The sequence below is a fragment of the Carcharodon carcharias genome, chromosome 1 (genome assembly GCF_017639515.1).
Source record: "Carcharodon carcharias isolate sCarCar2 chromosome 1, sCarCar2.pri, whole genome shotgun sequence".
NCBI lineage: Eukaryota > Metazoa > Chordata > Chondrichthyes > Lamniformes > Lamnidae > Carcharodon > Carcharodon carcharias.
The window spans coordinates 208206745-208233899 of NC_054467.1; the positions used below are offsets into that span (position 1 = coordinate 208206745).

The following is a 27155-nucleotide window of genomic DNA, read 5'->3' on the forward strand; positions in this document are numbered from 1 at the left end:
TTCACAAATCCATGTTGACTTTATCCAATCCCGCTGATATTTTCTAAATGTCCTGTTATCACATCCTTTATAATAGACTCTAGTATTTTCCCTACTACTGATGTTAGGCTAACAGTCTGTAATACCCTGTTTTTTCCATCCCTCCTTTTTTAAGTAGTGGGGTTACATTTGCCACCCTCCAAACTGCTGGGACTGTTCCAGAATCTACAGAATTTTGGAAGATGACAACCAACGCATCCACTATTTCCATGCTCACCTCCTTTAGTACCCTGGGATGTAGATTATAAGGCCCTGGGCATTTATCAGCTTTCAGTCCCACTAATTTTTCCAGCACTATTGTTTTATATTACTAATTTCTTTTGATTCCTCCTTCTCACTAGGCCTTTGGTTCCCTATTATTTCTGGGAAATTATTTGTGTCATTCTGTGTGAACACAGAATGAAAGTAGTTGTTTAATTGCTCTGCCATTTCCTTGTTCTCTATTATAAATTCTCCTGTTTCCGACTGTAAGAGACCTACATTTGTCTTCACTAATCTTTTTTCTTTTTACATACTTATAGGAGCTTTTACAGTTCACTTTTATGTTCCTTTCAAGTTTATCTCATATTCTTTTTCCCCTCTTAATCAATCTCTTGGTCCTCCTTTGCTGAATTCCAAACAGCTCCCAATCCTCAGGCTAGCCTGTTTTTCCAGCAACTTTATATGATTCATCTTTGGATCTAATACTATCCTTAATTTATTTTTTAGCTATGGTTGGGCCACTTTTCCTGTTGTATTTTTGTGCCAGAAAGGAATATATAACTATTGCAATGCATACATTCGTTCCTTAAATATTACTCATTGCCTATCCACCGTCATGCCTTTTAATGAAGTTCCCAATCTATCTTAGCCAACTCACACCTCATACCTTCGTAATTTCCTTTGTTTAGATTTAGGACCCTAGTTTCGGATTGGACTACTTCACTTTTCAACCTAAGGAAGAATTGTATCATGTTATGGTCACTGTTCCCACACAACAAGATTATTAATTAACCCCTTCTCACTGCACAAAACCAAATCTAGGATAGCCTGTTCCCTAGTTGGTTCCTCGACATACTGGTCTAAAAACACACTCATACACACTCCAGGAATATATTCATCACAGTGTTATTGCTAATTTGGTTTACACAGTCTATATGTAGATTAAAGTTACCCATGATTGCCAATAACACTCTTATTAAATGCCCTCTAATTTCTTTTTTAATACTGCTCCCTACCTTACCACTACTGTTTGGGGGTCTATAGACAACTCCCACTAATGTTTTCCGCCCGTTGTTGTTTCTTAGCTCCACTCAGACTGATTCTACATTTAGATTTTCTGAGCCAATATCCTCTCTCGCTATTGCACTGATTTTATCTTTAACTAACAATGCCACACCACCTCCTTTTCCTTTTTGCCTGACCTTCCTAAATATCAAATACTCTTGGATATTCAGTTCCCAGCCTTGGTCACCCTGCAGCCATGTCTCTGTAACCACAATCATATCAAACCTGTTTACATCTATTTGTGCTGTTAATGCATCTACCTTGTTGCGAATGCTCCGTGTATTCAGATACAGTGCCTTTAGACTTATATTTTTACTCATCTCTTTTTGTGCTATGGCCCTATTTGCTGCTAGACCATTTCCTCTGCCTTCCATTTTTGCTTTCTACTTTTCTGTCTTTCATTCCTTCATTCTTCCGGGGTGCAGCTTGCCCAACTTGTATAGATCCCTTCTTCCCTAGAATTGGTCCAATCCCAATGCCTCAGGCATCAGAATCCCTAAACCATGGCCAGAAATTTTCCCTCGTCGGGCGGGCTCGGAGGAAGCGGGTGTGGGTGGTCAGGAAGCCAACCGCCGCTCACGATTGGCTCCGCTTCGCGATTTCATGTCGGGGCAGGTGGGGCCAATTAAGGCCTACCCTGCATGGATCACAAGCGGCAGCACTGAGCATTACCTGTGCAGGCGGGGGGGAGGAAGGAAGGTAGGCCTGGCGTGCAGTTCACGTATGCACACAAAAAGGTGCATGGAGCTGCCTCAGGGAGATTGAAGTGCTTTTTTAAAAAATTAATAAAGCCAGTTAAAATTTTTTTAAAATGTCTCCTCATGTGAGTCCGTCACATGAGCTGACACATGTTTTTAATTCAAAAATAAAGTCTTTAGTTAATGTTTATTTGCTTCAGGAGACCTCATCCCACTCGTGGATGAGGTTTCCTAAAAAAAGTAAAGGCTACTTTGCCTTTTCGTTTGCCCACCAACCGTAAGGTTGGACGGGCAGCATAATTTTGATTTTAATTAGCTTGTTGATGGCCTTAATAAGCCGTTCAATGATCGGCAGGCGTGCAGCCAACTCTGGCGTGCGTCCGCTAGACAAAATATCGCGCAAGTGGGCGATGATGTCAGGACAAGCCCAATGTCATCACGCGTCATTTTACACTCGGGTGTGTCAGGCACGAGCCCGCATGTCGAGTGTGATATTCTGCCCCATCTCTCCAGCCATGCTTTCATCCGGTCTATTTAACTTTAAACTTATTTCTCAGCTCCCTATATTCTGCTTGCAGGACCTCATCCTTCTTTTTAACTATGTCGTTCGTACTGATATGAACCACAGCCTCTGGCTGGATATCCTTGCCCTTCAGAACGTCCTGCAGCCATTCAGTGACATCCTTGGCAGGATGTGACAGGTAGAGTCCTGCAGGGGTCTGTGCTGAGGCCTCAAATTGTTCCACTTAATATCAATGACTTAGACAAGGGGAGCAAAAGCATGATAGCTAAATTTACAGATGATACAAAGATAGGTAGGAAAGTATGTTAAGAAGGGGACATAAAGAGGTGGCACATAGATAGATTGAGTGAGTGGGTAAAAATCTGGCAGATGGAGTATAATGTGGGAAAATGTGAAGATGTTTAATTTGGCAGGAAGAATAAAAAAAGCAGAGTACTACTTAAATGAAGAATGACTGCAGAATTCCGAGGTGCAAAGGCATCTAGGTGTTCTAGTGCATGAGTCAACCTTGAACATGCTCAATGTCCCAGCCTCCACTGCTCTCTGGGGAAGAGAATTCCAAAGACTAGCAACCCCCTGAGAGAAGAAATTCCTTGTCATCCCCTTCTTAAATGGGAGACCACTTATTTTTAAATTGTCTCTCCTAGTCCCAGATTTCTCCACGAGAGGAAGCATCCTCTCAGCATCTACCCTGCACCAAAGAAAACTACCCTCAGAATCATAAATGTTTCAATAAGATCACCTCTCATTCTTCTAAACTTCAATGTGTATAGAGCCAACCTGCTCAACCTTTCCTCATAAGCCAACCCCGTCATCCCAGGAATCAACCTAGTGAATCTTCTCTGAATCACTCCCAATGCAAGTATATATTTCCTTAAGTAAGGAGACCAAAACTGTGCACAGTATTCCAGGTATGATCTCACCAATACCACGTAAGGCTGTAGTAAGACTTATCTACTTTTATACTCCATCTCTCTTTCAATAAAGGCCTAGAGAATGCTGTGATGCAATGTATGAGATGGATGGGAAGGTGTGGAATATTGAACCAAGGTGCAGAAAGAACTAGTCCGAAAGGTACCAGAATCTCAATAAATGCTCCTGTATAGCTTGTCTGGGGTTCAGCTGTCCCAGATACCTTCTCCTCCCCCCAAGATGGTCTCCACAAACCTGGTGTCAATGGCTATTGCTTCATAATAGCGAGGTTGTGGAGGATGCAGCAGACAACCATGAACTTGAATACATGCTCAGGTGAGTATTGTAGGCTCCCCCTGAGCAGTCCCAGCAGCCAAACCATTGCTTGAGAATGCTAATGATCTGTTTAGTGATGGTTCTTGTGGCAGCATGGCTCTCATTGTACACCAACAGATCAGCTCAAAGCTCTGCAATCTTGCCACATCCAGTTGTGAATGGTGGTGGACAATCAAACAAATAACTGGAAGAGGAGTGTCTATGAACATCCTCATCTTCAACAATGGCGTGCAGCCCAGAAACTGAGTGCAAAAGAAAGGCTGAATTGATTGTAACCATCTTCAGCCAGAGGTATTGAGTGGATGATCCATCTCAGCCTCATTCTGCAGTACCCACCACTAAATATGCCTGTCTTCAGCCAAATCCATTTGCTCCATGTGATTGAAGAAATGGCTGAACGCTTTGGAAACAATAAATGCTAAAAGTCTTGACAGCATCCGTTAAAAACGTTAAAAACTTGAGCTCCAGAAGAAGCCACATTTCTAGCTAAGCTGTTCCACCACAGCTGCAACATTGGCATCTGCCTGACAATGTAGAAAACTGAAAGGAATGGCCTGTCCACAAAAAGCAATAAAGCCAATCTGACCAATTAATGCCCCATCAGTCTACTCTCAATCATCGACAGAGAGATGGAAGGTTAACAGTGATATCAAGCAACATTTACTCACCAGTAACTTCAGTTTGCTCTGTCTGGAATCCCCCATGACCACTTAACTGCTGACCTCATTGCAACCTTCATCCAAACATGGGCAAAATGAAAGAGCTAAGTTCTATTCTTAAGGTGACCGAGTGTAGCATCAAGGATCCTGAGTAAAACTGAATTCAATAGGGATCGGGGAAAACTCTCCGCTGGCTGGAGTCATGCCTAGCATAAAGGAAGGTGGTTGTGGTTGTTGGGGGCCAATAATCTCAGTCCCAAAACATCACTGCAGGAGTTTCTCAGGGTTGTGTCCTAGGCACGACCACCTTTAGCTACTTCATCAAAGACCTTCCCTCCAACATAACAGCAGAATTAGGAATGTTCACTGATGATCGCACAGAGTTCAGTTCCATTATCTTAGATAAGAAGGCAGCCCAGGCCTGAATGTAGCAAGACCTGGACAACATGCAAGCTTGGGCTGAGAAGTGGCAAGAAACATTGCTGCCACACAATAGCTAGGCAATGACCATCTCCAACAAGAAAGAATCTGACCATCTCCCCTGGCATTCAATGGCACACCATCATTGAACCCCACACCAATGAGGGTCACCAATGACTAGAAATTTAACTGAACAGTGGCTGCAAGAACAAGGTCAGAGGTTGGGTATTCTGTGATGGAAGATTTCCATTGTCCACGAAGCCAAGTTAGAAGTGTGATGAAATACTCTCTACTTGCCCAGGTGAGCATAGCTCCAGCTTGACACCAGCCAGGACAAAGTAGCCCATTTGATTAGCACTGCATTCACCACCCTAACCCTTCACTCCCCCAACTATTAATGAACAGTGGTAGCAGTATATAGCAAGTTGAAGATGCACTACAGCGACTCACCAATGCTCTTTCAACACTACCTCCCAAACTTGTGATCTCTACCACTTAGAAGAACAAGGACAGCAAGTGCATGGGAACACCACCCCCTGTAAGTTTCTCTCCAGGTCATGCACCAAATGGATGCGGTGGTTGAAGAAGGCAACTCACCACCACCTTCTCATGGGTAATTAGGGATGGGCAACAAACTTCGGCCTTGCCAGTAATGACCACATTGCATAAATGAATAAAATAAATAAACAAAACTGATAGCTGTTCTGGAAGGGGGCGGGTGGGGGGGTGGGGGGCACGGTTTAGATCGACTGATTGTTTTCTGACCAAATTATGGTAGCACTAGGTGTATTAAAAATGGGGTTATACTAATATTATGGTTACTCTGGTGGTGTCGTAGCCACTGGAGATACTAGTCCTGCAGCGTCCTTTTAAATCTGCTACTCCCCCAATATGTTCTGCCACAAGTTTATTTTAAAAGGCATTAAAGATTTTACTGAAGGTTGGGATGAGTCAGGCTGCAGAGTATGAAAACAAAGTGGCCTCAGATCAAGACAAGATTCTAGATAACATTGTCAGTCTTCTGATTTACAGGAGTTTTACACCTCCAAACTCAACAAGTTGTTGTGGTTTAATCAATTATCAACTCATAAATCTTTAACCTTCAAGCATATTTAGAATTCCAAGCAGTTACAATAGTTCATGGTTCTAAAGCTAAAATGCCTGATTGTCTTTCCACTGTAAAGAATCAATGATGGTATAAGAATATGGTTTGAAGCTTGAGTTACATGGAACAAGATGCAGAGGGAAACCAAGGATGTGCTGATGGACTATGTTATGACTGACTTGTCATAGAAAGGGGTACAGGTGCATGAAGATGCCAAGCTAGATCAGAACCAGCAACAGTGGAGTGAACTCTTTCAGTCCCTCTGATGCTGCTGGCAGATGGGAGCTTAGTAGTGGTATTACTATATATAATTTTCAGTTGTCATAGGGGCACAAACAAGAAACTGGGAGCTAGATTTTCCTCTTAGCGATGCCAGGGTGGGTCTTCTGCCTGTCAACACTCACCCATTTTCCTGGTTTGTACAATGGAAGTATCACAAAAGAAAAATGCTTGCTGTCGATACATGCTCTGTGTCAAAGTTGGTGGCAAAGTGCCACTCATGGCAAATGTCAATGGCTGCTCTTTATGTGACCTCTGAGCTTTCTACTCATCTATACAGGCCAGCAAGGACATAGGTGTCAGAAAATATGCTATTCACCAAAATGAAAATGACAGTTAAGACAAAGTTGTATGGATACAATTACCTCAAATCCACAATCACAGCCTTTAGGTGGCTACCCATGTGCAATCTGGAGGATGCACAAAAGCTGCAATGTTACAACTGATGCTAGAATCTATTTTGCAATATAAGTAAGGTAAGCACCCGCATGTCTTAACACTTTGCAGAATCACTGGGACTATAAATAGGGTCTATAAACAGTAAATTGTGGTTAGCATGGACTCAGGCTACTTAATACGGGCTTCAAAGTGTAAGATTGTGCCTCAAGCTATGGAAGATGGTGAATTTGTCACTAATTTCCACATGCTACTTATTTTTATGGTTAAGATTCCTGTTATGTGTTGTTCCCAACAGCTATCCTAGCTGTAGTATTTTATTCTTATTTGCTTCAATATTTAGCACAACATTCCTTCATAAGTATCCCTGTCCTATCTCTACTTCCATTCCATCTCCCTACCTCCCTATCCAATCCTATTTACATCCATGTTTCCATTTGTTCTCTGAGCAGTGGGTTTGAATTAAAGGGCAAGTGAACACAGCAGAGAGGGCTCTGAACTGCCAGGGCTTATACAGTGGTAATTAAACCCTCAGCTCAACGACACAGTCTAGATTCAGCAGTCTGTTTCTCAATCTAAGACAATGAGTACAATCGACCACAAATCAACAAGGGCAATTTCAAGATATTTAACTTTTTTAACTGCATCGGACTGCCACTTCATTAGAATGGATTTTATAGTAAAGACATCAAATTGTGTATAGAACTTAACGCCACTGCACTGCTATAAGTTATTGGATTTCCTGCTTGCAATTACATTGGAAAACAGCCTTCTATTTACCTGTGTAGACAACTCCATTTATTTCTATTGACATGTTGATGCTGCTAATGCCATTTGTAGACAGGTTCAATGCAGTTTCTTGTCTGTCATCTGCTGGGGAAAGCAAGAAGAAGAAAATACCAATATGAGTGCCAAAAAGCAAGATAGCTGAGAGAGTAAACTAGAGATGATAAGCTGACTCCTGGGACCTGACAGCACTGGGATATTTGATAACTAAGTTTCTCTTAACAAATAACACAAGTGTTTTTCTTTCCCCTCCATACTTGCCTGGAACTGTTCTTTATTAAGGTGAAATTGGGCCCAATTAGTGGAATTCTTTACCTTGTTCAGTCTTTCGCCTATATTCCACAAGCTTTTAAAAACAAAGTTTGGGGAGTGGTTGCCATCTAATCACTTGTTCTGAATTTCTCCTCCTCATTTAGACCTTGGTGGTGTCCCACATCATGGTTTTCACCCAGCTTTCCAGATATAATGAGTTAGACGCAACAGCAATAGAAAGAATAATTTGCATTTATATAGCGCCTCTAATGTAACCAATATCCCATGGCGCTTTACAAATAGGCGTATGGAATAATGGAGTAAAGACTAAAGCTCCCTCTACTCTGCCCAATAACAGACCTAAATCCCCACCTCAAAAAAGTGTTATCCACTCCACCAGTGTGATAATTTCTATTTTCTATGCCAGACATCCTGGTACTTCTGTTGAGAGATGAAATTGCTCCTAGCATTAGAATTGGTGCGTACACTAATTGTGATTAAAAAGTAATAACTTGGTTCAGCATAGATGATGGAATGGCACTAACATTTGTTCAAACCACCAAAATTATTCCTTAGGTAATCAGGTGTAACACACTGATCCAACATCAACAGTGTTTTTCTTGTTAACTGGTTGTTGAGCAACAATTAAAATAAACTTGTAAATTTCCTCAGAATGTACTTGATTCATACATCACATCAATTGTGTTATAACTGAAGCAGAGACAAGCACACCAGGAATTCTGCTGAGTTCAAACTGTGAGTAGATCTAGTCCAGACTTGTCCAACGTGCAGCCCGAGGTCCAGATGTGGCCCGTGAAGCCCCCTAATGAGGCCCCTGGAGATAGTTTTCAAAATGCCAGTAAGTGCAGAGGAGGATTCTGAAAGAAACTGCTCCTCCAATCATAGACTGTTCCTCTCCCGCGTTTGCTGCTGATAGGCTCACAAGTGAGCCTATCAGTAGCAAATGCAGGAGAGAAGTAGTCTGTGATTGGAGGACAATAACACTGGCGGCAGCGAGTGGGCTCTGGAAAAGGTGATGGTGAGGAGGGGAAAAGAGAGAGATGCTGCCATGCCGGGCCGGGTGGGGGAGGGAGAGACTGGATGGGTGCATGGTGAAGATGAAAAGACTCACTGTCTAGGGGTATAGGGGAGACAGGGCAGATGAGTGAGTTAGTGACTGAGTGAAGGAGTGTGAGTGTGGAGGAGTGAGGGAGAGTGAGTGAATGACTGAGGGAGTGATTGTTTGACTGAGTGTGGGAGTGAGTGGGGGAGTGAGTGTGTGAGTGTGGGGAAAGTGTGTGTGAGCATGGAGGAGTGAATGTGTGTGGGAGAGAGAATGAGTGAGTATGAGAGAGAGAATGAATATGGGAGAGAGAGAATGAGAGAGTGTGGGAGAGAGAGAGAGTGAGTGAGTGAGTGAGTCTAGGAGTATGTTTATGTGTCTGGCTCACTTGCAGTTTCAGGATTCCCATTTACCCTTAACCCCACACACAAACGCATCCACTCACACGGCGGGTGAGGGTGAGTGAGTGAGCATCAAGAGACTGGGAGTGAGCCAGAAAAACAGACTCTGTTCCTCTCGCACTCTAATGGTGATCTTTATTTATTACTCTTTTTTAATTATCAATTTATTGCTTTGACATTGCTTTATTTTTGCTCAGCAAGTTGTTTCTTTTATTCATACCTCCACTTTATTTTGAAATTCATGTTTAATATTGTGCCAAACCCTATCTTTCTGAAATTTGCTCATCAGCCCTTTGAGCGAGACAAAAATGGAAATGTATCCTCTCCAAGTGAAAAGGTTGGACAAGCCTGATCTAGTCTTTTGGTGAATTCTGTAGTATAGGTGTTACGTGAAACATCCTGTTGCTAGAGGAAGAAGCATTAGGAACAGCAGGAGACCACAGCCTAGATTTTTTCAGACTGTAGGTTTTAGGACTCGGTACTAAGCAATATTTGTACCACTGGTGTGTTACTTATCTGGATCTTAACAATTGAATAGCATGTACGAAGTTTGTGTTATGGTTAGGGATCCAACCTTAGACCAAGTATAGTTAAAATCATAGAATCTTACAAAACAGGAGGCCATTTGGCCTACAATGCTTGTGTCGGTTCTTTGAAAGAGCTATGAATCCTGTTATTTTCTTCCTTTCAAGTAGTTATCCAATTCTCTTTTGAAAATTACTATTGAATCTTCTTCCACTACCTTTTAAGACAGTGCATTACAGATCATAGTAACTTGCTCCATGAAAAATTTTCTTCTTCCTCATACCAGATCCAGTAAGTTCAGAAGAAGTGAGGGTGATTACAGTGCCAACTTCTACACCGGATGCTTCCAGGTACAACAGGAAACATCACTCAACCTGCCAATATCTATTAAAAGCCTACCGACTCCCACAGCTACCTCGACTACAGCTCCTCACACCCCGCTTCCTGTAAGGACTCCATCCCATTTTCTCAATTCCTTCGCCTCCGTTGCATCTGTCTGATGATGCTACCTTCAAAAACAGTTCCTCTGACAAGTCCTCCTTCTTCCTTAACTGAGGTTTTTCACCCACAGTCGTTGACAGGGCCCTCAACCGTGTCCATCCCATCTCCCGCGCATCCGCCCTCACGCCTTCTGCTCCCTCCCAGAAACATGATAGGGTCCCCCTTGTCCTCACTTATCACCCCACCAGCCTCCGCATTCAAAGGATAATCCTCCACCATTTCAGCCAACTCCAGCATGATGCCACCACCAAACACTTCTTCCCTTCACCCACCCTGGCGGCATTCCGTAGGGATCGTTCCCTCCAGGACACCCTGGTCCACTCCTCCATCACCCCCTACTCCTCAACCCCCCACCTACGGCACCTCCCCATGCAAACGCAAAAGATGCAACACCTGCCCCTTCACTTCCTCTCTCCTCACCGTCCAAAGGCCCAAACACTCCTTTCAAGTGAAGCAGCCTTTCACTTGCATTTCCCCCAACTTAGTCTACTGCATTCGTTGCTCCCAATGCGGTCTCCTCTACATTGGAGAGACCAAGCGCAAACTGGGCGACTGCTTTGCAGAACACCCGCAGTCTGTCCGCAAGAGAGACCCAAACCTGCCTGTCGCTTGCCATTTTAACACTCTACCCTGCTCTCTTGCTCACATGTCTGTCCTTGGCTTGCTGCATTGCTCCAGTGAAGCCCAACGCAAACTGGAGGAACAGCATCTCATCTTCTGACTAGGCACTTTACAGCCTTCCGGAGTGAATATTGAATTCAACAACTTTAGATCTTGAACTCCCTCCTCCATCCCACCCCCTTTCCGTTTCTTCTCCCTCCCTTTTGTTTTTTCCAATAATTTATATAGATTTTTCTTTTCCCACCTATTTCTATTATTTTTAAATCTATACCTTTTATGCCCGGTTAGTCTTATTCCAGCCAACCCCCACTAGAGCTGTACTTTGTGTGTCCTGCCATCCATTCTTAATTAGCACATTCGTTTAGATAATATCACCTCCTTCAACACCTCTGTGTTCTTTTGTCTGTGACATCTTTTGATTATCTGCTCCTATCACTGCTTGCTTGTCCCTACAACCACACTGCCCCCCCCCACTTTTCTCTCCCTGCCCCCCCTTAAACCAGCTTATATTTCACCCCTCTCCTTAGATTCACTCAGTTCTGTTGAAGGGTCATGAGGACTCGAAACGTCAACTTTTTTCTTCTCCCCTGATGCTGCCAAACCTGCTGAGTTTTTCCAAGTAATTCTGTTTTTGTTTTGGATTTCCAGCATTCGCAGTTTTTTGTTTTTAACATCACTCAACCTGCCTCATAAATTTAAAAGATAAATGCAAATACAATATCTGCCAGGAAGAGCAGAAAAAAAGGCTGAAGAAAGGCTGAGGGTATCACATGCAGCATAAGATAGGGGAAAGTTAGATAATAAGCCTTTAAAGTAACAGACATGCTGCAAGCTTCTTTAGTGCATTGTAGAGTCCTCAGATCACAACCCTCGTATGTTGAAGAACAAAAATGCACACATCTTAGAATTTTTTTTAAAGTATAATGAAAAAGGAGAAGTGGCATCAAACTGAAGGCTAAAATCTCTAAGCAATTGCTTTACTGCAAAGTTGAAAATTATTGACAACAAAGTTGATCCCTAGTGTTGAGGGTCTGAGCTATGAGGAAAACCTCTGGGACAATCTAAAGATATGACAGGCATTAAATAAATAGACATTATTTTTTATTTTCCCATAGCAAGGTTCAATTGATTGGTTTATAGTTACCCAGTTCAAGCTGTCTCAATTTCTCCCTGATTCTCCTTCTTGAGTGTATGTCATCAGGGCCCAATGCCCTTTTTCAAGTTGCATTCCACAATGTTGTTCAGTGCTGCTTCCCTTTATTTCCCTATAATTAATCTATCCAATTGTGTAATCTCCTTTTATACCCTTTCATTTCCATTATCACCTTCTTGTGTAAAAAATGAAGCAAAGTACCCATTTTGTATCTCCACCTTCACTCAACATGAGATTTCCTTTTTCATCTCCAACCCATCTTAAACTTTCTTTAAGAATGCTTTTACAGTTTTATTTGCCTTAAATTTTCTTCATTGTTCACTTTATTAACTGCAGGGCTTTTTCTCATGCCTCCATTTCCCCTCCAATCTTTCTTGTTTCCACCTTATATTCTATTCTCCCCTTGATTTTATTTTGTATCATTACCTCTAGATATTTTCATAGGATCATAGAATTATAGAATGGCTACAGCACAGGAGGAGGCCATCCTGCCTATCACTTCCATGTTGGCTCTCTGTAAGAGTAACTCAGCTAGTTCCACTCCTCACATTTTCCCCATCGTCCTGCAAATTTTTAAAATGTGTGGTTTCATTTTAAGTCTGGTTTCTCTACTCATCCAAGGAATGTCAGTTTTTTTGTTACATGCTCTTTACTTCCTGTTGAAACATGTCTATTCTCTATAGTAATCATCTCCTCTATGAACATGGCCTATATTTTGTGTACTACTACATCTGTCAATTTCTCTTTCCAATTTGATGGACTAGTTTCCTCTTCATCTGCTGCAATTTACTTTTTCTTCCCAATCTGTACCTTTATCTTTGATTTTTACCTGTATTTTTTACTGCTTATATTGAATCTAATTAGGCTTGCTATTCATTAGATGTTCTCCTCCGCTTACCCCAAATAATTTTGTGGAATCACAGCCATGTAATGCCTCTTATTCAACTAAAAGCATACTGACTGCATACATTAGAGTCCTTAATCTTCGTACATCTTTCAAAGTCCACCTCTCTGCGTATTAAGAGTTACCTTTTGGAAATGAAAATTGTCTTAATCAGTTGAACAAAAACCAAGTTCAATAAATTCATTGAGCCATATATCATCTTCCCCCTTCCATAAACTTGACCTCAACCAAAACTCTGCTGCCCATATCCTAACTCTGGCCATATCACATTTATGCATTACCTCTGTGCACAATGATCTAGATTGACTCTGGGTCTGGAAACACCTCAATTTGAAATAATTATAATGATCATCCTTGTTTTCAAACCCATCCGTGGCCTCATAACATCCCATCCTCCACCCCACTAACATCTCTGTAACCACCTTACAATCACTTGAGATTTCTGGACACTTCTAATTCTGGCCTCTTGCACACCCTTGGTTTTAATTGCTCCACCAATGGCACCTGTACCTTCAACTGCCTGAGTACTAAACGCTAGAATTCTCTCCCTAATCTTCTCCACCATTCACGCCTTAAAATGTATCTCTCTAACCAAGCTTTTGGCCACCTGTCCTAATATCTCCATGTGTGCTTCTGTGCCAAGTTTTGTTTGATAAAGCTCCTGTGAAGTGTCTTGGGAACTTTAACTACATTAAAGACAATATATAAATGCAGACTGTTGTTGTTACCTGCACTGATAATATCTTATTAACAAGCATTGAAACAAAATACAATGTAATTCTATTATAAACATGAATAACAACACTGGGAGCCTCATTGTGAAACAGGATATCAGGAAGAGATGCCATTGAGGGGTCGGAAACAGGGCAAACAGTAATGAGCCATGGCAGTAGCAGTGAAGGTGATAGCTGCTTTGCTGTGTGACATTGAAAGTATGATGGGCAAAATTCACAAACTGTCAATCACCCAAAATTACACCAATGTTTTCATATCATGTTTTGTGGCCTGATATCATACATCTTGGTTAGATACCAGTCAATTCAAAAATAATGCTTTTTTATAGGTTATGGTTCATAAAAGATAAATAAATTTTTATTCCTAAAAACAAATTATTACATTTCATTTTTACCTGATTTTCTTCATTTTTGTTTTGTATATCAAGTTTTGAATAGTACTTTTATTAAATCTTTATTTATCTTATTTGGGTTTTCCTCTGCCTCATGTATCCAGTATAGCAAAGTTTCTCAATCTTTACTTCTTTGAAATGCTTTACATGTTTTGTTCACATCTTTGTAATTTTTGTTTTTGTGGCTGTAATTGTTTTATTTAAACAAAGGGAAACCCGTCACCACGCTTAACTGCCTGCAAGCCAAGCTGCAGAAAGTCCACACAGTTAAAGTTTGTTTGAAGTGGTGTGCACACTATCTCGCTGTAGGGACAACTCCAATTGTTTGCCTAGAGAACCATGCCTTTGGAAGCCATGGATGCAGGCTTTGAACCTCACTCCAGGCAGTTCTGCCAAGTGGAGACCACATCTCCAGCTCTTAATTCTGGGTTGACTTCCAGTGGGATACACAAGTTTGGTGGGTTTGGGTGATCCTCATCACATGGGTTGTGAGAGCCTATAAAATCCTCCAAATGTAAAGGACCAACCACCTCATTTAGTGTTTAATGATGGCCAGTGTTATGGAAGGAGCTTTTCACACCAAGGTCTATCAGACTTTCAGCCTCCAAATCCTTCCTTTACATCATGCCACTCCCCAAGGTACGATAAAAGGAAGTTAATATACCTAACTCCATGGAAGCAAGCCTTAAGGATCCCAAAGTTTGTGCAGGATCAATATCGAAGCTTAGCCAAGTAAAACCACATAGAACACGGAGAAGTCTCCTGCTACTTACCCATCGAGGATCACGATTATATGAATGGTTTTGGGTTATATGGAGCTGAACCTCCAGTGACAACTAGTGAGCAAGTGGCTGCTAGTGAGCCAGACTGACTTATCAATTAATGTGAATCTACCTGTGCCAGGTTAGATCCACCAAGCCTGCCACAGAAAATTGAACTTCCTTTGTCAGGCAAGCCATCTAGGGGACACTGACTTCAGCAACGTTCTGCTTACCTACACCAAAGGGTAGTCATCCGTTGGTCACTAGACAACACAAGTGCATATTTACACCTTCATTTGGCAGATAGAAGAAGGTCCTCAAAACTGGCATGGCAAGCAGTATGACTGCCTTTAAATACGTGAGCGCTTTTCCACTCTGATCCTAAAAAATACTTCAACACACACCACATTCTGATCAGGTGGTGCTTCCTCCAGTTGGAGATGTGGGGCTTTAGCAACAGCTGTTATCATTTCAACAGCCTAGCAACAGTAGTGCTGAACTCTGGATGTATGAACCTGTTCTTATAGCTGGTATCTGGATCACGTCTTACAGCAGCTGATGTCCCATGCGGGTTAAGGCATGACTGCGGCAGACCACTGAAGACTTTCCTTGTATCTAGCCTGTGGCATACCTTCTCAGTTTACACCCGATGCAGACACTGCGTGTGAAATGTGAGCGGATGGTTTATTCTATAGCACAGGCATATCTCACCTTGTTGGGGAATGAAACATTTAAAAAAATAAGAAAATCAGCAGGCCTATTCATAGGAAAGAAGGAAGGGCGAAGATTGTACAATATTATGTCAAAAGTGCTTTCAAAATTACTTCAAGCAACAGCAAGAAGGACTTTTAATGTAAATTGCTAGGTTTTTCCCACATAACGCATGCAGTATGACCTGATTATGTGAACAAATTATATGGTACTTTATCTCAAATATAAATTTGCACAGAATATCTTCAGAAGATATTTAATTGTCTTTAAAAAAAAAACTCAGATAATTGCTTGTGCCTACCCAGGAGAAGACAGTAAGAGTAGAAGAAAGACTAATTCAACCAGAAAGTGTTGGCTAGGTTTAAATTTCAAAAACGTGTAGATTGTGGGAGAGAGGGAAGGTGGTCAGGAGTTCCATACTTTGAGGTGAAGGGAAAGAATTATTTAAATTAGGAGTCAGGGAGATGGGTCTCGATTTCAACATGATGGGAGTCAGTGTACAAGGCTGGTACTGTTGGAGCTCAGGAGGAACAAAGCGGAAATGACAAGGAAATAGAGATTATGTCATATAAATGAATAAAGAAAAGGTAGCAATAGAGAATTTAAAGATTACAAATGAACGAGGAGAAATCATCCACTGTATGGCCATAATAGTGGTGATGTACAACAAGGTAGAGAATTAATGAGAAACCTTTGAAAGAATCCAACATTTTAGCATGAGTTTTGTCTCCTCGCCTTACCTCTACTATTGATTTTAATGTTCATAGGGATCTGTGTTGCCATGGCCAGCAGGTTCTGCTGCAGTGCTTGTTGCATGAGCCGTTGCTGTTCCTCTGCCACGACTGACACCTTTTTCTCTGGAGGCTCCCCAGAATCCAGCTTCTCTCGCAGCTGGTCGAGGGCCACGGCCTGAGCTGCTGCTACTTGCGCTGTGGCTGCCTGAGCCGCAACAGCCTGGGCTGTGGTTACATGATGACCAGCGATACTGAGTGGGATTGCTATTCGATTGTGTCCCGCTGTTGAGGGCATAGATTCTTCTAGGACAAAAAAGAAGGAAGTAATCCATTACTAAAAGACTAAGTTGCTGCAAAGGAGTTCGCCAAATCCATATACAGGCCTCAATTTTCAATATCACCAGGGTCCAGTCCAGTCACGAGGTTTACAAGAGTAAGATTTTGTAAAGATTATAGAATCGAACCAAAATCTGATTTGTGACTCTTCAAATTAAAATTGCCACTAAGAGTTAAATAGGATATTTGAAAATGTTTGCTGGGAGGTTTGGATAGATTAATTTCCAGCCCCCCCACCCCACCTGCACGTCCCCACACACACCTGCCCCCCGCCCACCCACCACCCCCACCCCCCCCCCCGCCACCACCACCGCCACCACCAATGTCCTTTAGCTCATAGCCCCTAAAGAATTCCGTGCTGGCAGGACAGGCAGTCTGTTCTGCACTTTATTGAGCAAGGTGCAGTTTAAATGGAGAAGGAAGTATTTCTTGTGCACCAATATTAATCTGAAAATAAGATGAAGTACACAATTCTGGTGAAACTTTGGAGGTGGAGGTAGGGGAGTCAAAAATACCACCTTTCTTGAAGTGGATAAGAAAGAGGTGAAAGGTTATCGGGGGTAGGTGGGAATGTGAAGTTGAGGTACAATCCGGTCAGCCACGTTCTTATTGAATGGCAGAGCAGGCTCGAAGGGCCGAGTGGCCTACTCCTGCTCCTAATTCGTATGTATATTTGTATGTATGGTTGAGAATTCTCAGACTGGAGGAGTGGTTATGGGTGTTTTTGTGCCTTATTCCTCAGAAGCAGTTTATGGGTGCTCTTGGGCTTCTCAGGAACCTTACTTGAAATGTCTCTGATTAGCCAAAGGAATTACACAGACAAAACAAAACATTCTAAGATATGTGTCATTTTTATGCACTCAATACCTTCAACCTGTTTGGATCAGCAAAGTGCAAAAATCAATTTTAGGTCAGTTGTGACAATGATCAATGATTCTTTTGCCCTGTGCGGCCATGGATGTATTATTGCTGAAGTGTACATTCACTTCTTCATATATGCATTACTTATTAAAAACTATCTTCAAATTATGAGGGGGTATAGGCAGCTCCTCTTTCTCTCTCTTTATTTCACTTTCTGTACTTGAAGGAATATTGAATTCAATATTTAACTTACACTTTCTGGTTCCGTCTCTGGCCAGAATTTTCCAGCCCTGTTGGTGTCGGACACCATGGCAGGTGGTAGTGGGGGGACCAACAAGGCAAGGAAGCTAAAAATCAGTTTCACAGGGTGAAACCATTTTGCAACTGTCCACTCCACCCATTCCTGAGGTGATGAAAGGTATCATATTAATCCTCTGCTGTCAGTGGTGGGCCATGTTTCCTGCCACCGCACGTCGAGAACCTAATTTCAATACTTTAGCATCTCATTATAAGCCCTGCGCGCTGGAATCGGCCCATTTACCGCCCATGCCGGCCCTGCCTGTAAAAGGTGTGCACCTGGAGACCTGAACTTCGAGGGGAACCCGGAGGTGAGTGCACGCAGCCTTGTGCAGCATTCGTAAGCATCATCTACAGGACATTAAGGAAGAGGCACCACGCATTCGGGGGGGGGGCACAGGCAAGTCATTTTTTTGGCTGGCTTTCGGCACAGTGCTGGGGCGAGGGCTCCAGAAATACTCAAGCACATTCTGTAGTGGTGGGGGGTGGGGGGGAGCGCAAGGCAGCACAGGCTAAAGGAAGTACTCAAGAACAGGGGAGGGAGGGTGAGGGAAGTGGCTACTCACACTTCCGCACTTAGTGCAAATCTGGGACAATCTTGTGTGACATATTTGGGACAATTTTGTATGACATATTAAGAATTCTTTCAGCTGATTGGTTAAGGAGATACACAAATGTTTTCCCTGTTAACACATTCCCCAGAGACTGTAGAGGGCACTGTACTTTTTATGTACAACAAACTGCACACAAGCCCATAGCAAGTCTCTGGTCAATTGCAAGTTAAACAAACGATGCTTAGAATAAAATTCAGCTCAATGATAATGTTTTTACTAAATAGGATACTTGTGTCCTCTCAATAAAATTCCTTTAACCATTTCATATATTAAAAGGGTGTATTTGATGAAGGACTCAATTTTTTTTTAAAAGCTTGCATTAACATGATACCTTTCATCACCTCAGGAATGTCTCACTTCACAGTCGATTAAGTATTATTGAAGTGTAGTCACTTCTAATCTATGAAAATGCTGCAAACAAATGTTGTACCCAGCAAGCTCCCATAAACAGCAATGAAATAAATGACTAGATACTCTCTTCTGGTTGAAGGATAAATATTAGTCAGAGCTGCAGGACAGCTTCCTGCTGTTCTCCAAATAATAGCAGGCCATCTTCTATGTCTGTTTGGGTTAACATCTCATCTGAAGGTGGACACCTCGCTGTTGCAGGCTGTAATTTTGTAATTCTATTAATAAAAAATAACAAAATCCTGTGTTTGCTTGAATCACAGTTTTGTTATCTTTTTTCATAGAATCATAGAATGATACAGCACTGAAGGAGATCATTCTTCCCAATGAGTCTACACCAGGTACTTGAAAGAGCTGTCCAATTAGATCCACTCCCCAGCTCTTTCTTCATGGCCAATTTTATTTTGCAAGTTACTACCGAGTCTACTTATTGAGAATTTATTGCCATACGTCACCACCAGATTGAACAGGCCCGATCTGAACAGTCTCTGCCACTGCTTTGCGGACACGAAGGGGATGCACTTTAACAGCAATGCAAACACCTCGGCATATAGGAACTTTTCAAGCAGTGCATTCCAGATCATAACAACTCGCTGTGTTAAAACATTGTTGTCATCTTCCCCAGATTGCCAAATATCTTAAATCCTCTAGTTATTAATCTTCCCCATCTACTCTTTCAAAACCACTCATCATTTTGAACACCTTTACTTAAATCTCTCTTGAACCCTCTGTGGTCTAAGAAGGATAATCCCAGGTTCTCTAGTCCCTCCACAGTACTGGAGCCCTTCATAGCTGCAACCATTCAGCACAACAAACCCACAAGGGATCAATAGTCAGGCACTGAATAAAGCAAAGGGGTGTGTTATCATAGGCCCTGTTAGGAGCACCATGTAAACACGATTTGTGTGACAGAATGAAACAAGTTCACTAATGCGTAATATATCATGATATGATTTTCTTTATTATTAAGACATTCTATTGGCATATTTCTGCATGCATTTATGACATGTTTGTGTTTAAATGTATTGTGGGGGGGGGAGGAATGGTGTTGCTGGTGGCTGAACAGGTTTGTGGTCAGAACCACAGGAATTCTCGATAGCCCAGAACTTTAAAAATCATTGACATTACACATTTCAACCATAGAGTAATAAAAAGGGCTGCACAGAAAGGACACTTCACCAGAGTGAGGCACAGACAGAGTGTATAGTTGGGAACTTGGTTCTGGTGGGAATTTGGTGCAGAGAGGCAAAGAGATGCTCCTTCCTCTACTTATTCTCATCCTCCATTGGTTGGTGAGGTTTCTTCCTTTGTCTCCAAGCTGGGTATGTGCAACTTTCTATTTCTTTATCTGTGTAAATTAGTCACTGATTGACAAATTAAGTAAACAAGGATGGACAGAAATGGCAGGGCTGATGGTGTACCGTGACTGCAGCATGTGTGAATCTGTGGAACGTACTGCAATCCTAGACGGCCATATCTGCAGTAAGAGTCTGCAGCTTAAGCAACTTCGGCTCAGAGGTACTGAGCTAGAGTCTGGACATTGCAATGGGGAGGATTACCTGGGTGTCAATTTGTCCCAAGAGGCAGTCACACTCCTTAGGTTAGGCACAACCTTAGAGTTGGTCAATGGTCAGGGACAGCTGGGTGTGACTGCAAGTCAGGCAGATGTGGGGAATCAGCATATAGTGGTGGAGGGGCCTCAGCCCCTCACTTTGTCCAACAGGTATGAGGTGCTTGCTTGCTGTGGGAATGAGGAGCAGGACTGCAAGGTAGATGTGAGGACTAGCCACGGCACCATGGTGAAGGATGCCATTCAAGTGGGGGGAGTGAAGAGGAATGTGGTAGTGATAGAAGAGAGTATAGTCAGGAGGATAAGTACAATTCTCTGCAGCCACGACTGGGAGCTCTGAAGGTTGTGTTGCCTTCCCAGTGCCAGGGTTAAGGACATCTCCTCCTGACTGAAGAGGAGCTTGGAGTGGGGGGGTGATCCAGTTGTCGTGATCCATATGGGAACCAATGACATAGCAGAACAACAATTCTAGTTCTACCTAAGAGAATTTGAGGAGTTAGAGTCCAAATTAAAATGTAGAACATCAAAGGTAATCATATCTGGATTATTACCTGAGCCATGGGTCAATTGGCATATGGAGAATCAAACATGTGGCTCAAAGAGTGGCATGGGAAGAAAGATTCATGGAGCACTAGCATTAGAGCTCAGGGAAGAGTGAGCTACTGTATTGGGATGGGCTCCACTAGATCTGGGCTGGGACCAGTGTCCTGGCCAGTCATATAACTAGGATTGTAGATAGGGCTTTAGGGAACAGATGGCGGAGGGGAGTGGGGGCGCAGGAGGAGAGTTTGGGTAAAGGGACGTTTAGAAATCCAAAGAGAAAGATTGGGGCATCAGAACAACAATGTGGGTAAAGACAAGTAGAGTGGAACAGGATACACAGAGTTCAATTGTACATCAATGAATAAGGTAATTGTAGGGAATAGAGGTAAAAAAATTGAAATGAAAGATTCTTTCTCTGAATGCATGAAACATCTGCAATAAGATTGTGGCAAATGTAGAGGTAAATGATTTAGATTTAATTTCTATTACAGCGACATGGTTACAAGGTGGCCAAGGATAGGAAATAAATATTCCATGGTGCACAATGGCCAGAATTTTTCCCTCATTGGGTTGGCTCGGCGGGAGCGAGAGGGGGCGGTCGGGAAGCCGCCCACGATCGGCTCCACTCTGGGATTTCACGCGGGGAGGCCAATTAAGGCCTGTCCTGCGTGGATCATGAGTGGCAGCGCTGAGCACTACTTGTGCGGGGGTGGGGGGTGGGGGGGGTGGGGAGGAGGGAGAGCGAGCCTGGCACGCAGTTCGTGCATGCACACGAAAGAGCACTTCAATCTCCCTGAGGCATGGAGCTGCCTCAGGGAGATTGAAGTGCTTTTTAAAAAAATTAATAAAGACAACAAAAATTTAAGAAAACATGTCCCCTCATGTGACTGTGTCACGTGAGATGGGACATGATTTTAATTTCAAAATAAAGTTTTTATTTAATGTGTATTAGCTTTAGGAGACCTCATCCCACTCATGGATGAGGTTTCCTAAAAAATGTAAAGGCCTCTTGGCCTTTTTGCTTGCCTGCCAACCATTAGTTTGGATGAGCAGTGTAAATTTCAAGTTAATTAGCTCATTAATAGCCTTAATAGGCCTTTCAATTATCGGCCAGAGTCAGCTGCATGCCCACCAAACAAAATATCGCACGAGCACGGGGTGCATGCCCAACGTTATTGTGCGTCATATTACACTCGGGCTTGTTGGGCGATCTGGCCAATATTTCGGAAAGACAGACGAAATGGCAAAGGAAGAGGGGTAGCCCTGATACTAAAAGATGACATAAGGAGAAAAGATCTGGACTTAGAAGATCATGAAGTAGAATCAGTATGGGTAGAAATTAGCAATAGCAAGAGTCAGAAAACACTGGAGGGAGTACTTTATAGGCCCCCTAACACCAGTTATACCATTGGACAGAGTATTAAAGGAGAAATTATTGAAGCTTGTAATGATGGAAATGTAATAATTACGAGGAACTTTAATCTTCATATAGACTGGGACAATCAAATTGGCAAAATTGGTCTAGAAGATGAGTTTGTAGAATGTTTCTGTGGCAGTTTCTTGGAGCAATATGTTGTGGAACCGACTAGGGATAAAGGCATCTTCGATCTAGTATTTTGTCATGAAGCAGAGTTAATTAGTAATGTTATAGTAAAAGATCCACTGGGTAATAGTGATCATAATACCACTGAATTCCACATTAAGCTTGAAATTGACATATTTCAATCAAGAATAAAAATATTAAACATAAACAGAGCCAATTACATAGGTATCAGGGGAGAACTGGCTAAAGTTAATTGGGTAAATGGACTAAAAGGTATGGAGATAAATGAACAGTGGGAAATATTTAAAGAAACAATTCAAATTCTTCAACAAAAATACATTCCATTGAAGAACAAAAAACCAGCAAGAAAGACCCATCCATGGTTCACTCAGGAAGTTAAGGATTGCATTAGATTAAAAGAAGAGTTGTTGCATTGTTGCAAGTCTTTTTTTATTTGTTCACTGGATGTAGACGTCACTGGTTAGGCCAGCATTTATTGCCCATCCCTAATTACCCTTGTTCAGAGGGCATTTAAGAGTCAACCACATTGCTGTAGGCCAAACTAGGTAAGGACAGCAGATTTCCTTCCCAAAAAGACAGATGGGTTTTTACGACAATCAGCAATGCTTCATGGTCGTCATCAGACTTTTAATTCCAGACATTTGTTGAATTCAAATCTCGCCATCTTCCATGGTGGGATTCAAACTGCGTCCCGAGAGCATTACCCTGGCACTCTGGAACACTGGTCTAGTGACAATACCATTATGCATCCAGCAGAGGGCCACCAAAAATTTGATAAAAAGGGAAAAAAATAGGATATAAGAGTAAACTAGCCAGAAATATAAAAACAGATTGTAAGAGCTTTTATAAATATAAAAAGGAAGAGGGTAGCTAAATTAAATGTTGGTTCCTTGGAAGCAAAGGCCAGGGAAATTAGCATGGTGAATGAGGAAATAGCAGAGGCATTAAACAAATATTTTGTCTTCCCAATAGAAACACAAGTTTCATGCCAGAAATAGACAGTAATCTAGGGGCTAAAAAGAATGAGGGAATTATGAAATTAATATCAGCAGAGAAAAAGTACTGGAGAAACTTAAGGGACTAAAATCTCACAAATCCCCAGGACCTGATCGCCTACACTGTAGGGTTCTAAAATACATAGCTACAGGGATAATGATTTTTCAAAATGCCTTAGATTCGGGAATGATCCTATTAGATTGGAAGTTGGCAATTGTTACACTGCTTTTCAAGAAAGGAAGAAGAGAGAAAACAGTGAACCACAGACCAGTTAGCCTAACTTCAATTCTTGGAAAATGCTGGAATCTATTATTAAGGAAATCTTAACAATGCACTTAGAAAAGCAAAGCATGATTAGAACAAGTCAACATGGGTCTACTAAAGGGAAATCCTATTTGACAAATTTATTAGAGTTTATTGAGGATGTAACTAGTAGGTTGATAAAGGGGAACCAGTAAATGTGATATACCCTGATTTCCAAAAGGCATTGGATAAGTTGCTAAATAAATAGGCAAGATAAGAGCTCATGGAGTTGAGGCTGATATCTTCGCATGGATAGATGATTGGCTAATGGACAGAAAGCAGAGAGTGGACATAAACAGAACTTCTTCATTTTGGCAGGCAGTGAATAGTGAAGTGCCAAAAGAACCAGTGTTGGGGCCTCAACAATTTACAGTCTATATTAATGACTTATATCAAGAGACAGGGAGTAATGTCTGAAAGTTTGCTATTGATACCAACCTAGATGGGAAAGTAAGTTGTGGGAAGGATACAGAGAGAGGCTGCAAAGAGATACAGTCAGGTTAAATGAGTGGGCAACAAGGTGGCAGATGGAGTAGAATGTAGGAAAGTGTGAAGTTATTCACTTTGGTCATAAGAATAGAAAAGCAGAATGTTTTTACAAGGTGTGAAACTTGTAAGTGTCGATGTTCAAAGAGACTTGGGTATGCTGGTACAAGGACTGCATAAGGTTAGCATTCAGGTGCAGCAAGCAATTCAAAAGGCAATGGATTTTTGGCCTTTATTGCAAGGGGTTTGGAGTTCAAGAATAAAGAAGTCTTGCGGAAATTGAGTTTTAGTGAGACCACATCAGGAATATCATGTGCAGTTTTCATCTCCACATTTAAAAAAAAATCTTTCAGGGGACACGGGTGTCGTTGGCTAACCCAGCACTCTTATTGTCCATCCCTAATTGGTGAACCAGCTTCTTGAACCATTGCATCCATGTGCTGTAGGTACATCCACAATGCTGTCACAGAAGGAGTTCCACAATTTTGACCACTGGACAGTGAAGGAACAGCAATATAGTTCCAAGTCAGGATGGTGTGTGGCTTGGAGGGAAATTTGCAGGTGGTGGCGCTCCCATGCATCTGCTGCCCTTGTCCTTTGGTGTGGTTGAGATCACAGGTTTGGAAGGTGCTGTCAAAGGGGCCTTGATGAATTGCTGCAGTGCATCTTGCAGATGGTACAGACTGCTGTTACTGTGCATTAGGTTGGGGAGAAAGTTGATGTTGAAGGTGATGGAAGGGGTGCCAATCAAGCGGGCTGATTTGTCCTGGGTGGTGTCGAGCTTCTTGAGTGTTGTGAGAGCTGCACTCATCCAGGCAAGTAGAGAGTATTCCATCACACTCCTGACTTGTGCCTTGTAGATAGTGGACAGGCTTTAGGGAGTCAGGAGGTGAATTACTCACTGCAGGATTCCTAATCTCTGACCTGTTCTTGTAGCTACAGTATTTGTATGGCTAGTCCAATTCAGTTCCTGGTCAACGGTTACCCTCAGGATGTTGAGCTAGTGGGGATTCAGCAATAGTGATGCCATTGAATGTCAAGGGGAGATGTTTGGATTCTTTCTTGTTTGAGGTGGTCATTTCCTGGCACTTATGTGGCACAAATGTTACTTGCCACTTATGATCCCAAGCCAGAATGATGTCCAGATCTTGCTGCATATGTGAACGGACTGCCTCAGTATATAAGGAGTTGTGAACAGTGCTGAACATTGTACAATCATCTGCGAACATTCCTACGTCTGACCTGATGATGGAAGGGCGGTCATTGATGAAGCAACTGAAGATGGTTGGGCCTAGGACACTACCCTGAAGAACTTCTGCAGTGATGTCCTAAGACTGAGATGACAGACCTCCAACAACTACAACCATTTCTTCATGCTCGGCATGACTCTAACTCGTGGAGAGATTTCCCCCGATTCACATTTAAGAAAGGATATACTTGCACTGGAGATGGTACAGCGAAGGTTCACTAGATTGATTGCGTGGATGATGGAGTTGTCCTATGATGAGAAGCTAAGTAAATTAGGCTATATTTTCTGGATTTTAAAAGAATAAAACAATCTCACTGAAACCTACAAAATTCTGAAGGAGCTTGATAGGGTAGATGCTGAGAAATTGTTCTGCTGGCTGAGGAGTTTAAAACATGGGGGCACAGTCTCAGAATAAGGGGCCAATCATTTAGGACTGAGATGTGGAGAAAAAACTTCACTCAAAGGCTTGTGAATCTTTGGAATTCTTTACCCCAGAGGGTTGTGGATACTCCATCTTGAATACATTTAAACCTGGGATTGACAGATTTTTGCTATCTCAGGAAATTAAAGGATATGGGGAGTGGGCAGTAAAATGGAGTTGAAGCCCAAGATCAGCCATGATCGTATTGTATGGTGGAGCAGACTTGAGCAGGCTATATGGTCTACTCCTGCTCTTATTTCTTGTGTTCTTGTGTGTCATTGGCTAATCTGAGTGTTCTGATGTCTTTTCAGATCTTCATATTTGTACTGTTTATGATATTACCTGAAGTTTTTGATTATGTTACAACTCCCTCCTCAATATCCATTATTTTCCATGTTATAGATAATAAAACTTTGAAAAGGACTCATTAGTGTGTTATTAATGAAGTGTGATATGGTTTAAAACTGCAGTACCCTTACACAGCAATGACCTAAACATTCTTTATTTACATACAAGAAAGAATTAAGGTAACTAAAATTGCTGACATAATAGGGAAAAGAAGTGGTATTCCTCACTTGATTGTTTCAAGTGCTTTTTTTAAAGCTTTTATGGCACGGATTCTTATTGATTGGATTGTATGGATCACGGATTGTATGACTGTACATTCTCACCCCCGAATTCTCCCCATCAATGAGCTGAACTCCTGGACAAAGTGGTCTATGGTCCAAATTACAGCACTTCGACTGCAAATAAGTAAATACATTTTAAAAGAATTTGAATGCCTGGGATATTTCATCCAGCATCTAGATAGAAACAAAGTTACAAGCCGATTGTGTGGAATTGTGCCTTTTAAAGATTGTGATATTCTATTAGGTCAGAGAATTTTTACGTAAAAATCTGAACACAATACCTTTCTTTATAGAATATCCATGGCTAATATGGCTACCATTATGAGTGGATATAGCTATGGTAGGCATCTGAATCTTAGGAGAGGATAAGATAGTTGGCGTCCCCACAGGGGAGTAGTTAAACAATGTTGATCCATAACTCTGCCTTCGACCCTCTCGTCTGTTGCTATCGATAGCTGCCTGTAGCTCACCAGGTGAGCTCAGACCTCGCTTTTCACATTCATATGGATATAGGTACTTCATATATCTGGAAGGCAATTTAAAAAATAATTAAGTACAAATACTTATTGAAAAATAGTTCATGTCACTTCATTCTCATTCACATCTGTGTGTATTTGATGATAAGTCAGGGACTGCAACATTTTTATTTCTTGCGTCCACCATGAACATCAAACACTTCACAAAACATAATAAACTTTACATTAAAC

At 41.9% G+C, this 27155-nt stretch overlaps 1 protein-coding gene across 1 annotated transcript in view; it reads right to left on the reverse strand.

Moving 5' to 3' along the window:
- Nucleotides 1-27155, reverse strand: part of LOC121280946 (AT-rich interactive domain-containing protein 3A-like) — a 527123-nt gene that overhangs the window by 4361 nt on the left and 495607 nt on the right. Inside the window, exons 4-6 of the mRNA XM_041193419.1 lie at nucleotides 26730-26974; nucleotides 16178-16474; nucleotides 7414-7503 (exon numbers count right to left, since the gene is read on the reverse strand). Coding sequence (XP_041049353.1) covers nucleotides 7414-7503; nucleotides 16178-16474; nucleotides 26730-26974 — 632 coding nt within the window. The remainder of the gene's footprint in view (nucleotides 1-7413; nucleotides 7504-16177; nucleotides 16475-26729; nucleotides 26975-27155) is intronic.